A 13,165-nucleotide genomic window follows, 5' to 3' on the forward strand; every position below is an offset into this window, starting at 1 on the left:
GCATCCAGCGGTAGACGTGACAGGGACAGGGTGAAGGGACCCTCGTTGCTCCCAGCATGGGACAACTGTGACTAGGCAGACCAAGCTTCCCCTGGGCCACCCAAGGAGTCTGGGCGGCAAGGGCAGAGGGGCTGAAGCCTGGCTCCCCGAGTTCACCTCAAGGGGGCCCTGAACACATCCCTAACCCTCTCTGAGCCTGCAGCCTCCCGTACTGCCTGGGGCCATACTGAAGACATTCCCGGCAAAGCCGCTGACCCCAAGCTGACTCCTCCTGGTCTAGGCTTGAGAGTTGTGGCTGCCGGCCACCAAACACCGAGCACCTAGGTCCTCAGGCCACCCCGGCGTCAGGGAAGGTACTATCCTCTGGTACCAGGTGAGGCGAGAGGCCCAGAGAGCAAGTGCATGGCCAGGCCCCAGGCCCAGGGCGAGCGGTGCAGGGTCCACACTGATGTGGCCGTGGCTGCCGCAGTGAAGGACAGGGAGGGGCCCGGGGCAGCGCCCACTCACCGAGTTGATGCAGCCCAGCTCTTTGTTGAGCAGCCAGGGTAGTGACAGCTTGCCCTCGCCACGGTAGCAGGACTGGATGCGCTCCTTGATCTTCTCCTTGATGGCCCGCAGCGTGAACAGACACAGCACAGACTCCTTGGGAGGCTTCACGCGGTTCTTCTGGCCCTGCGCGAACACGGTGAACAGCACATCCTCATCCTCGGCCAGGCCCAACTGGCGGGCCAGGGCACGGCCCGGCCGGCTCAGGTAGGCGTCCTGCACCAGGCGGTACTCCACACCCGCCTGCTCGCAGCCAATGGGGAACTCAACGTAGGAGTAGAACTTGGGGTCGTCCACGCACAGGCGCACAATCTTGGAGGTGAAGAAGTGCTCACCAGCAGCATCAGGCGAGGTGAGCTGCGTGTCCAGCTGTAGCGTGAGGTAGTAGACGAACTGTTCACTGCGGAAGCTATACACATAGTAGATGTCGAAGGCCGGGAACTTGGACAGCGTGTCCGAGGGGATCTTGAGCTGCGACGACACGAACTCGTCCTGGTACACGAAGCCGAACATGTCGGCATCCTCCTCATTGGCCATGAGCCGGCGGCTGGACAGTGTGGGGAAGTACTCGGACTTGCCGTCGATGGGCGTGCCCACAAAGAGCTTGGCCTGGCCCTGGCCCGGCGGCCCCGCGATCAACACGCCGGCCATGCTGCCCGCCTCCCGTACGCTGGACAAGTAGTGCTCCTTGCGGTGGTGCGGCTCGCCCAGCTTGAAGAGGTCGTCTAGCCGCAGGAACTGGCAGATACCTTGGGAGGCGCTGCCGCAGGCCAGAAGGCGGTTGGCGGCATAGTCCAGGAGCAGCAGCTTGTTGACGTTGTCGGTGCTGCCCAGGCCATGCGGGCACGACTGCACGCTGGGGGGCGGGTAGCACTTCTCGTTGTCCTCCACGGGCCCCGTCACGTGGGCCCGCAGCAGCGTCAGGTTCCCTGACAGCTTGTAGATGCGGTTCACAGCGCCCACATATACCTCGCCAGTCTGCTCGTGGACCACCAAGTGGGTCAGGCCCCAGTCGCTGGCTGAGAAGGTGCGGAAGGCGGGCTGCGGGCCCCCGCCGGCCCTGGGTGCCCCTGCTGCCCCCGGCACACCCTCTAGCAGCAGCAGCAGCAGCAGCAGTGGGAGCGCCCACAGGCTCAGACGTGGCAGTGGCATGGCGGGCCGGGGCCTCGGGCCAAGACACTCAGGTCCTGCAGAGGCGTGCATCATGGGGCCAGGAGCCTGAGCCCTGAAAAGGAGAGTGGGTGGGAGAGGGTGCGTGCATGTGGGTACAGCCCCTACATGTAGGAGAGCACACACATGCACCCTGGTTCACACATACCATCCCACGAGCTCTCTGTGGTGCCCAGCCCGTGCTGGGACATCCCACGCACTCCACCGCCAGGGGTATGACCTGACTTTCAGGAGAAGACCAGGGGTGGACAGAGGACCCCCTCCCCAAGCTGAGGACCTGCAGGCAGGGAGTGCCAAGACTGAGCTCGTGAGCCCATGAGCAACATGGGACAGCCATCAATGCCTGGGCCTGCCATTCCTAGGCAGAGGAGAGAAATGGACCCAGGAATAGAGAGACAAATGATGAAGGTCCAGGCTCCAGACTGGAAGCCTAGCTAACACCCCAACCTGGAGGCTATAACCTCCTGACTTGGGGACTCCCCATGCCCTAGGGAACAAACTCCCCTCAGCTCCAAACTCCCAGGGTCAGTGACCACCTCTCTGCCCAAGGCTCTGGGGACACATGCTCCCTGGAGAGCCCTACTCATAGGGGAACCCCCACCAGGAGATGAAGACACTGAGACCCGTCACCACACAGACAGCAATTCTCGAGGGGTCGGGAGGCAGTCTGGGTCACCTTGGCCCTGAGGCCACTTGCTGACTGACCCTGGCACAGCCCCTTTCTGGCCCTTGAGCCCTGTATTCCAAAGAATGACCCAAAAGCCAAGCCTTGTACACTTCCCACCCACTATCCCCTCCCTCAGCCAACCAGTCTCCCACCCCATGCTGTCAGCACAGCACTGCCCCTTTCTAGGCTCCTCCTGCCTGCCTCTCAGCTCCCTTTCCACACCTCACCCCAACTCCAAGGAAACAGGAAGCCCTCCCAAGGGGAAGGGGGGTGGCTCCCTGAACCCCACCCCTCAGCAGTGGCTCTCTCTTTGCAGTGTGCAAAGCGCAGAGGCTGCCCTCTAACTGCAGCGACTCCTGTCCGCCCATCAAATCAGGCTCCCAGCATCCTTTACCTCCACACCAAGCTCCAGACATTCCCACTTGTACTTCCCAGGTCACACTCTCCACTAAGGTCAGCTTCCCCCACTGAGTCTCCCACAAGCTGCCTACCCCTCACCTGGACAACCACAGCACCTGGCCTTACCCACCATACCCACCGACAGCCCAGGCCCCGCATAGTGGCCTGGGCAACTTTTCGGAACTGCACATGAGATCAGCTGCCCCCAGATCCTGCCATGGACCACACACCTCTTCCTCTGGAAGAGTCTCTTCTCCTCCCAGCCTAGCAGCCAGCAGTCAGATACTCCGTTATACTGAGGCTCCATGGCCAAGGTGCCCTGACAGGAGTCACTATGCTTTCAAAGCCTTAGTTTCTGCATCTACAAAATGGGAACGATCAGAGCTCCTCTCTTGTGGACAAAAAGGGGAAGGTGGAGGCATGCAATCAGCAGGAGTACCCTCTTGGTGTCAGCAGCGGCCCTGCCCTGACACTGCCAGATGCGGGTGCTTCAGCCCAGCCCTTCCAGGAGCCCGAACACAGCAACACCCGATCCAGACACAGGCTGGTGCCAGCCAGGGCTTCACACGCTCCTTGCTCCCAGACAATGTCCCTCACATAGACCAGCAGCCCCATTTTACAGGTGGGGGAAGCTGAGGACCAGAAGATAGGTGCCTGCTGCAAAGTCTGGGCTGGGAGCTGGCCGCAGGTCAATAGGCTGCCAGACAAGGCCCACTGATCTCTGGGCTCCCGTGTCTGCCCCTGCAGCACAGGGCACCTCTGCCCTCAGCCAGGATTTGCTGTTCCCTCTGCTGGGATGCTCTTCCCTTCCCTGCCACACCCTGATCAGGTCTCAGCTGTCTGCCCTGACCTGCCAGCGGCAGGTGGCAGCCTCTTCATCCCAGCTAGTTGCTCTGTTTTAATTCGCGGCACAGGACTTGCAAACGGTTTTGTTACTTATTGCTCCCAAACTTGTGCTCTCCCTACAAGAACAGCAGTTCCATGAGAATGGGGCTCGGCTCTCTGCATTCTCTCAAAGCTGAGTCCAGGGCTTGTGGATAAACGAGTAAATGAGTGGATCCTGGCCAGAGCAAGGCCTACTTCTTCACTTTGTCCACTCTCCACTCACCCTCTGCCAAGTGCAGACCAATACCCATGGCTCAGGTGGGAAAAATGAGACTCAGGGAGGCCAGGGGCTTTAGCCAGGATCCCATAGTAAGTGGACCCGGCTGTGACGCCTTGCAAGACCCTCCCAGCTGGCTGTCATCTGCCTCTCTTTTAGGATCTCCACCCAGACATCACCCCAAGAACTACAGTCACCTATGCTGCCAGCCAAGAGAGGAGTCCCCAGCCCTTCCCCACAGCCCTGTCCCCACCTCAGGAGCCAGGGAACAGGCTCCTCACAGTGTCAGCGGGGCCTGGGCTGAAAGCTGAGTACATGTGAACTCCAAAGAAAACATGAATCACTCACCGTTTATCAGTTCAAAGCAGGCCTGCAATTACCAGGGGCTGGGCTCTCCCCTCCTCCGGGATAATTATACACATCTTAATGCAATTACGGGCCCTACTTTTTATATTAAACAGGAGAGACCCGGCTGAAGAAGCCACTATCCAAACTCCCGGCTGGCCCTGGGCCCACTCCCTCTCACCCCCAACAGGGGCTGCTGGGAAGGGACTGGCCACACCGTGGAACTGCCAGCCAGGGAAGGGGGATCCCAAGTCCAGGGCTGGGTCCCTCATGCCCCCCCCCCCACCGCCCCATCTCACAAAGGCCAGTGAAGACATTTCAGTCACTTCCCCTATATTAGAGTTATGGAGCCCAGGGCTCAGATCCAAGGTCACCCAGCAGAAAAGGATGAAATCCCATGCTCCTATAGAAACATGGGTAGCCAGCTGACTGGCTGGGGCTCATGTCCCACAGAGATCTGATCTGCCCAGAAAAAAATGCATCTGTGCCAAAGCCAGGCCTGGGTGCTAGGGAGGACCACGCTGGCCTGGGTTGGGGGACAGGAGCACTGACAGATGCTGGGAGGGGAGAACTGGCCACTGTGGTCCAGGGAGGCTCCTCCAGAGGGCCTTTCCACCTGTTCTAAGAGAACCAGGCACACTGGGAGCTGGTGGGGAGGAGAGCAGCAAGAATCCAAGCCGGGCACTGGAACCTGCTGGACCATGCAGAGTGGGCAGTGAGAATGACTGCAGCTTCCTGCCATGGGCAGCGGGCTGTGCCGGGGGGGGGGCGGGGGGGCAATATGAACCAGACTGGGAAGAGAGAGGCTGAACTGGTGTTCAACTGATGTTGGGTGTGCCAACCAGGGGTTAGCCAGGGAGGGTTACCAGTCTGGGTCACCTTGGCCCTAAGGCCACTTGCTGACTGACCCTGGTACAGCCCCTTTTTGGCCCATTCCAAAGAATGACCCAAAAGCCAAGCCCGGTAGGACAGAAGCAGATGGGGCCACAGCACGGCCGGCTCCACTCCTGAAAGGGATGGGTTTGGCCGCCCAGCAGAGCATACAGAGAGCAGCAACATCCCCTTTCCTTCTCCAGGCCCAGCAGCCACCACCACTCCTTATCCTGAGAAACAAAGGCCCTCAGAGCCCTCTTCACAGAGGGAGAGCCCAATCTCCATTGCCTTCTCACTCTGGATCATTCTGAGACTTGGGCATATTGGGGCATAAGGGGCCGTGGGGGTGGGGTGGGAATGCAGCCATCCTGCCCAGAGGTAGCCCATTAGCAACCAGGGCAGAGAGTTGCACTGTCACCCACCTCCCCGCAACACAGGCCCTAGGAGGTGGTCCCAAGCTCTCCCACTACACAAGTCCAATGAAACCAGGATCTGGAAGTACTGAAGTCTTCAGAAAAAGTGCCCAGCACTTGGGACTTCCCGGAGGTACCCTTCCTTCCTGGACAGCTGCTCTAGACACAGGGATCTTCCTGAGAGATCAGAACACACAGGCAACAATCTGGGGGTGCAGAAGCCCAGCAAAGGGCTACCTGCTTTGTCCACAGCACCTCATTTGTCTCCCACCCCAAGCACACACCTCAGCAACACAGACACTTGCCAGACCTCCGCCTGTGCTGCCCCTCTGCTTGCAATGTGCTTCCTGGCCCTCCCCGTGCCACCCTCCAAGGCTGATTTGCAGCCTGGCTCTGAGAGGGAATTGCTGGTTTTCTCTTCTGCCTCTGGCATGGAACTGGGTGCTCCTCAAGGGCTGGGCAGAGTCTTGGCTGCTTGGTGCCACACCTGGTCTCTCCTGAAACCAGCAGGGAGCAGAGAAGACTTGGGCCATGCTCCCCAAGGGCCAGAAGAGCAAAGACTGAGCCCCCTACCCCCCCACCCCCCAGAGAACCAGTCTGGGCAGGGAAAGAAGTGGAGCAGCAGTAAGCTGCTGAAGCCCCGGCTTAGGGAACAGAAGCCAGGTCCACATCCCCCCCCCCCCCAGTACACACACCCCTTTCTTTCAAGGGGCGTGGCACCCGCACCCCAAAGATGAGCCAGGGTCAGTTCTCAGCTCCAAGCAGCCTCTGGAGCCCCTTTCACCGCCCTTCCGCGGGCTACAACTGGGATATCACAGCGAGCAGGGGCCTCCCTAGAGCCCCGCTCCCCCTTCCCCAAGGCAACCCCGAATCAGCCCCGCCACCCCCAGCTACGCCGCACACCAGGCCCGGGACGGTCCAGGAAGCAATCGGAAACCTCGGAGGGAAGCGGGCTGACCCTGGAGAGGCCCTGAGAGGGGAAGGCTGAAGAGGCCCGATCGAGCGGAGCGGCCTCCCGGGCGGCACCCGCACCGCCCCCTCCCAGGCCGGGTGAGCGGCCCTGGGGGCCAGAGGCGGACCCAGCGCCGATCTCCCGGCACCCCGGGCCAGAGGGGGCGGGAGCGGGCGTCGGTCCCGAGGAAGCGGCTCCAACTTCCACCCCAGCGCCCCGAGGGCCAGCGAAGGATGGAGCCCCGCACGACCTCCTCCGGCTCCCCGCGGCCCTGCCCAGGCAGCCGTACAGCCCGGCCCGGGCCTGCCCAGCCCAGCCTGGCCTTGCCGGCGGCCAGAGATCGGAGTCCGCGGTCCAGCCGCGGGTTCGGCCTGGGCACCCCCAGGGCCCTCCTGCTGGGGCCGCCGCAAACTTTCTCTCCTGCGTTTGAGGAGGGGGCAGCGCCGGCCTCCGCCCCCCGCCGCGCCGCCCGGAGCGCTACCCCCCGAGCTCGGCGGGCCGGGCGGCCGGGCCCGGCCGGGCCGGACCGGGCGGCCAGGCGGGGAGAGGCCGGCGGCGCGGGGCCTGGGGCCGCGGTCCAATCCCGGCCGGGCGGGGGACACCACGAGCTCAGCGCCGGCGCCACGGCCGCGCCCGGACACACGCGGGCGCCCGGCCGGAGCCGCAGGGACACGCGGACCCGCGGACACGCGCGCCGCAGTCCCCCGCGCACACCCCCTGCCCGCTCGGCCGCACGCCCCGCGCCCCGGCCGGAGGCCGCCCCGCTGCGGTCCGTGGGCGCCTCCCACCCCGGCGCGCCCCCCGCCCGGGACCCCCGCCCAGCCACGCTCCGCGCGGCGGGGGAAAGTTGCGCCCCTACTCACGGGCTGCCCCGGGGCGCGCCCCGCCGCCGTCCATCGCCGCGCCCCGTCGCCCGCGCCGCCGCCGCCGCCCGCCTCGCCGCGGGGCCGCCGAAGCCGCGCAGGCCGCCCAGGCCGAGGCCGCCGCCACCGCGCCCGGGCTCCGCTGCGTGGCCGCGCCGCCGCTGCCCAGCATGAATGGGGCGCCGAGCGTCGCGCGGCTGCGGACCGGCCTCGCTCTCGCCGCCCGCGGAGCGCCGCGCCGGGCGCATGCGCTGCCCGAGGCCGGGGGGCGGGGCCTTCGGGGGCGGGGCGGGTGCAGGAGGCGGGGCTGCTAGTAGCCTCCAGAGGGCGCTCTGTCCCGCGCTGCGCTCTGACCCGGGCCCACCGCACGTCTTCAAAGGGCGATACATTCGTCCGCCTTAATGACTGCGCGGGGGCAGCGGCGGAGCGTCCCCGGGGATATCCAACCTCCGGGGCCGTCCTGAGCCCGTGTCCCCAAGGATGGTCCAGCCTTCCTTGTGCCCGGCCTAAGAATAGAGCTCCCATTCACACAAGGGTAAACTGAGGCCCGAGTAGGGTATGCGCCTTGCCCCGGGTAGTGCAGGGCTGTGGGTCGGGAGCCTCGGCCTTCCGCCACCGCGTCGGTTAGGTGGGATGAGCACCCTCGCGGTGAGCAAAACGGCGCACAACCCGCCCGTGGCGCGTTTGCCGCCGGGGGAACAGGCCGCCCCGGGTCCGGAGGTGGCGAGGTGGCGGGTCGCCAACCCGGCTGCCCTCGACCGCGGCGGGGTGGGCAGGCAGTGCAGGGGCGGGAGCTGGCGGGGTGGCAGGCGATCGCCGCTGACCGTGCTCGCCGGGCGCTCGGCGGTGGCGCGCTCCGAGAGGCGTGAGCTGGGGGCCCTGGAGAGGCCGCCCCGCAGAAGGCCCCGCGCGGAAGGGAGGCGCGGCGACAGGGGCTCAGAACCGACAGGACGGGAAAGCCTGGCGGTGGTCGGGGGAGCGGCGGGAGACTTAGCCCGAAAGGCTGTGTGTGAACCCTACGTCATCCCTGCAGAAGAGGACACCTCCTCACTGCACAGGGCTGAGAAAGGGAACGCAGCACGGAGCTCAAACCCGGCCAAGGGGCCCTCCCATCTCGTCCCTCCCCTCCCTCCCCTCGCACAGCCCCTATCCTAGTTTCTCAGTTCGTCTTTTCTTCCTTTTCCTTTGGGTTCGACCCTTTGTGCGCGCGTCCCAGATGGCATGCTGCTTTCGCTGTGCTTGTGTTGGGACATTTTAGAAAAGCGATCCTCCCGCTGTTAAGGCCCAGGCCAGCCCGTGCTTCCAGGAGGCAGTTTGGTCGCTGCTTTGTAGTGCCTCCCCTTCCTGCTGATGGACACAGGTCCCCATTTGTGGGTCACTGTGCATCAGGCTGTGATGGACATCTCGTGCAGTCTCTGGGCAGCTCGCTAAGACCCAGAGCTGGGCTGGCAGGTCACCCAGTAGGTGTATGTTTAGTTTGGTAGACGCCAGAAAAACAATTTTCCCAAGTGATGGCCTCAGTTTGCACTCCCGGCGGTAGTGTGAGTGGGTCCAAGCAGCCCCCCATCCTCACCCACACTTGTTACCATCACTGTTGAGATTCCCCCAGCTGGTTGTACATACTGGTTTTCCACTGTGGCTTTAACAGGCGTGTCCCTAAATGGGAGAGAGCATCTTCTTCGAAGGTCCTGTCCATTGTTGTATTTAACAAGCACTAACATAGTGCTGACAACACCGGGCTCTGCTACATTTTACAGATGGGTAAACTGAGGTAGGAGAGGTGAAGTGACTTGCCCAGGTTGCCCAGCTTGTAGGTGGCAAACAAGACCCAAGAGCCTTCATTCCTCATGGACTTCTGAGCCACACAGACTTGCGTGAGGATCCTGGTGGGGCTAGTTAATACACAGTAGGTCCTGTCTGCTCTCAGAGCCTCACTTTCCTCCTGCGTGAAATGCATGTAGGAGACCTCCCCACCCTGCCCCTCAGGGTGAGTGTGTGTGTACACCACACCGTGCCTGAGAAAATGTCTATCCCTGCTTTGGGTTGTCTCTGCCTGCTGGCTTCTGGGCTGTCCCCACCTCTTACCTGCTCTTTTGCCAACCTGTCCTCCCCAGGGCCACCGGGGCAGGCACTGTTCAAGGCCCTTCTCACTCTGTTCCACAGTCCCCAAGATCCATGGCCTCTCCCTTGCGGAGCAGCCCCCTGTCTCCAACTCTTTCCAGGGAACCTCAAGAGGGACACTGGGCTCTGGGTGGCAGTCAAGCTCATGATTAGCTGGGCACGCCCACACACACATCCCACAGTTGCCCAACCAGGAACCCCAATGTTATCCTGGACACTCTATTCCCTCCCCCATGTCCCCTGCTTCCCACAGCCCTGTGGTTTCTCTCCAAAATGTTGTTCCAGATCACACCACTTCCTTCCATCCCACTCCACCCTGTTCTTGCTCATGTCACCTTTCTGTCTACTCCCCCAAACAGTGGCAGCAAGATCTGTTCAAGATGGAAATTGGACTATGTAATGTTCATGAATCATGCCAGACCATCAATTCCAGGTGGACCCTATGCCCCAGAGCCATGAAGAAAACTGAAGCATTTTCAGAAGGCAATGGACAGGACAAGGGAAGGATTTCTTCAGCAAGATGTCAAAAGGAAAGAAATAAAGGGAAATACGGATCAATTTGACTACTTAAAATTGGTCATTTTTGTTCACCAAGAGTTACAAAAGAGGAAATGGCAAGGCAAGCCGGGACTTAGGAAAAGATATTTGCAACACACACATATACTTCACGAAAGCTGTGGATGTGGGGTAGGGAAGGAACTCCAAGAATCAATAAAGCAAAAGGCAACAATCCAGCAGGAACACAGGGAGAAGACCCCAATGGACAGCTTGTTGGAGAGACAACAGCTAGTAAATGTTGGGGGGATGAGTCCAGTGCACAGGGTTCTGCACTCGGGGCTCCCATCTGACCCAGCTGCACACTTGCCTAAGCTTTGCTCTGAGCTAAGGCCCGGATCCCATGCAGGAAAGGAGGGGAGGCAGAGCTGGGGTACGCCCCCAGGTCTGTAGCCACTGCTCTTCATCCCACATCACATGGGGGGCATGAGTCAGCTGGGCTGCTTGGGCTCTCCCTCTCTGGGTTTCCTGTGCGGATTTTGCTTCTGGGTGCTGATGCAGTTCAAGGGGGCATGGGAGTCATTGGACAGCAGGGAACAATTTGTGCGAACGTGGTTCTGATCTGGAATGTTTGGTGAGGAGGCTCTTTCAGTACTTTGCAACGTTCCCGCCACTGGAGCACTTCCAGGGGCCGCATCTGCATGTTGGCAACTCCGAGCTTTGTGCAAAAGTAGACTCAAGGGTGCCTTCTCTCCATGAGGCAGGCCCCCACTGCTGATGGGTGAGGAAGAGTCTCTGCGGGAGCACAGTGGGTCCTGGGCACACCAGGCTTCTGGGGTATGACCACTGATCCCTGGCCCTGAGTTTCCTGACTCCTGCCTGTCCCTCACCCTCAGCTCAGAAATAATATATATATATATATATATATATATATATATATATATATATATAATTTTTTGCACAATTTTTTAAGATGTAGGCTCCATGTCCAACATGGGACTTGAACTCATGACCCCAAGATCAAGAGTCACGTGCTCTACCAACTGAGCCAGCAAGGCACCCCCAAATCTCTCTTTTTTTTTAATGATTTTATTTATTTATTTGTCAGACAGAGATCACAAGCAGGCAGAGAAGCAGGCAGAGAGAAAGGGGGAAGCAGGCTCCCTGCTGAGCAGAGAGCCTGATGTGGGGCTCGATCCCAGGACCCTGAGATCATGACCTGAGCCGAAGGCAGAGGCTTTAACCCACTGAGCCACCCAGGTGCCCCTCTTTTTTTTTTTTTTTTTTTTTTGAGATTTTATTTATTTGACCAAGAGCGACAGCGAGAGAGGAAATGCAGGGGGAGTGGAAGAGGGAGAAGCAGGCTTCCCTCTGAGTAGGGAGCCTGATGTGGGACTTAATCCCAGGATCCTGGGATCATGACCTTAGCCGAAGGCAGATGCTTAACGACTGAGCCATTCAGGCGCCCCATCCCCAAATATTTCTAACCCATTCATTTCTTACTTCTCTCATGCCTGCCACCTCCTGCCTTGAGCATATGGGGACCCTCCTTAGTCACCAGTTCCTACCCGGCCCCTCCCCACTTGGCTCTCCATGCTGTGGCCTAGAGGGATCTGGGGAAGGAGGGAGGAGTGCTTCACTTCTCAGAACCTGCAGGGGATTCTGTCCACACATAGAACCCCTCCACCACCACCCCCGTGGTCAGTGCACATGTGCATACACGCTGGGAGCAGGCAGAGAGCAGGTGCTCCCCGGGGGTTCCTTGACGTTTGGAGAATACCCAGCCTGTTTTGGCCCCAAGCGTGCAGCACAGTGGGGTGTCTTGCTGTGGGTAGATGTCATCAGACTTGGCCAACTGGCAGCTGCTGTGGGCTCAGGGGGGTGAGGAGCAGCTGCCAATTGTATATATTCTGGCAAGCCTACTCTGGCCACTGGGAAGAGAGGGGCTTGGGGGCCCGGCGTGGACATGGGGAAGTCTGTCAAGAGACCAGAGACAAGGTGATACCCGTGGAGGGCTGAGCACACAGCCATCTCCACACTCTACGACTTTGGTCCCCTCAGATAAGAGAGGGGCTCAGCCCAGCAAGAGGCATTCTGAAGAAAAGGCTGCTGGGACCCAGCCATAGCCTTCTTGGTCTCTCCCAGGCCAACTGCTCCTGGCCTGCCTTCCCCAGTCAGGCTTTGCGTATCAGGTGACAGACATACAACTGGGCTTAAGCTCCAAGGGACATGTATTGGCTCAGGTGAGCATCAGTTGAGTGTGTGTGGATCTTAGGCATAGAGTGGCCATTGGGCCATGGAGCTCTCTCCCCAGAGCTCCCCTGGTTACCAGTTGGGTCACACCCACACAGGCCTTCTAAGTGGTGGCCTCAGCAGCTCCAGGCACTTACTTCCCAACAGTTCCAAGAAAATTTCCAGCATTGAGCCTCGGTGGGATGAGCTCATCATATAGCCCCTTTGAACCAGTCACTGTGGCCTTGAGGTAGCATGTGGCAGTTAGCAGGTGGGTATTAGGGACCCCTCTGGAGCTAAGGGTGGCATTAGGAAACCCAGGTATGGTTACCAAAATAAGCAAGCCTGTATGAAGGGCAGGCAAGGCCTTCTGGACCCTAACTGCTTCTCTGTGTGTGCAGATGATGTCCCAAGCATAGGATTCTCTCCAGGGCTGTGGCCTCTGGAAGAGTCATCTCTGCCTCCTAGCAAGCGCCAGGGAAACTTCAACTTGCTTGAGAATACACAGTCAACAGATGCCAGCACCAAGGGGTCAGTGGAGGCAAGGACTGAAATTAAAGTTATAAAGAACCAAATGGATACTTTATAGTTTCTTTAAAAATACAATAATTGGATAAAAAGGGATAAAAGATGGCTCTATGGCAGAACAGGAGGGAAAGAGGAAAAAATCAGTGAACTTGAAGATAGAACAATAGAAATTACCCAGTCCAAAAAACAGAGAGAGAAAAAGTAGATTGGGGTGGGAGCTCAGAGCCTCAGGAACCTGTGCAAGATAACGAAAGAGCTCACATTTGTGCCATCAAAGTCCCAGAAGGAGAGGAGACAAGGAGGTGGGGTGGGGAGACTGACAAAAAAAAAAGTTAAATAATGGCTGAAAACCTCCCAGATTTGGCAGAAGACCTACAGATTCAAGAAGCTGAACAAACCCCAAATGGTATGAACCCAAAGAAACCTCTCCCAAGGCCCATCATCAGCAACCTTCTGAAA

The 13,165-nt window shown here is 59.8% G+C and overlaps 1 protein-coding gene and 1 long non-coding RNA gene across 2 annotated transcripts in view; one reads left to right on the forward strand and one right to left on the reverse strand.

Moving 5' to 3' along the window:
• PLXNA1 (plexin A1) overlaps positions 1–7,394 on the reverse strand; it is a 49,424-nt gene extending 42,030 nt beyond the window's left edge. The window contains exons 1-2 of the mRNA XM_032339163.1: positions 7,331–7,394; positions 508–1,771 (exon numbers count right to left, since the gene is read on the reverse strand). Coding sequence (XP_032195054.1) covers positions 508–1,752 — 1,245 coding nt within the window. The 5' untranslated portion in view covers positions 1,753–1,771; positions 7,331–7,394. The remainder of the gene's footprint in view (positions 1–507; positions 1,772–7,330) is intronic.
• A 311-nt stretch (positions 7,395–7,705) lies between these two features.
• Positions 7,706–10,009, forward strand: LOC116588328. Its single transcript, XR_004284897.1, has 2 exons — positions 7,706–7,865; positions 9,811–10,009. It is a non-coding gene; the product is annotated as an uncharacterized LOC116588328 (long non-coding RNA).
• Positions 10,010–13,165: the final 3,156 nt, after the last annotated feature.

The sequence above is a fragment of the Mustela erminea genome, chromosome 1 (assembly GCF_009829155.1).
Source record: "Mustela erminea isolate mMusErm1 chromosome 1, mMusErm1.Pri, whole genome shotgun sequence".
Classification (NCBI taxonomy): domain Eukaryota; kingdom Metazoa; phylum Chordata; class Mammalia; order Carnivora; family Mustelidae; genus Mustela; species Mustela erminea.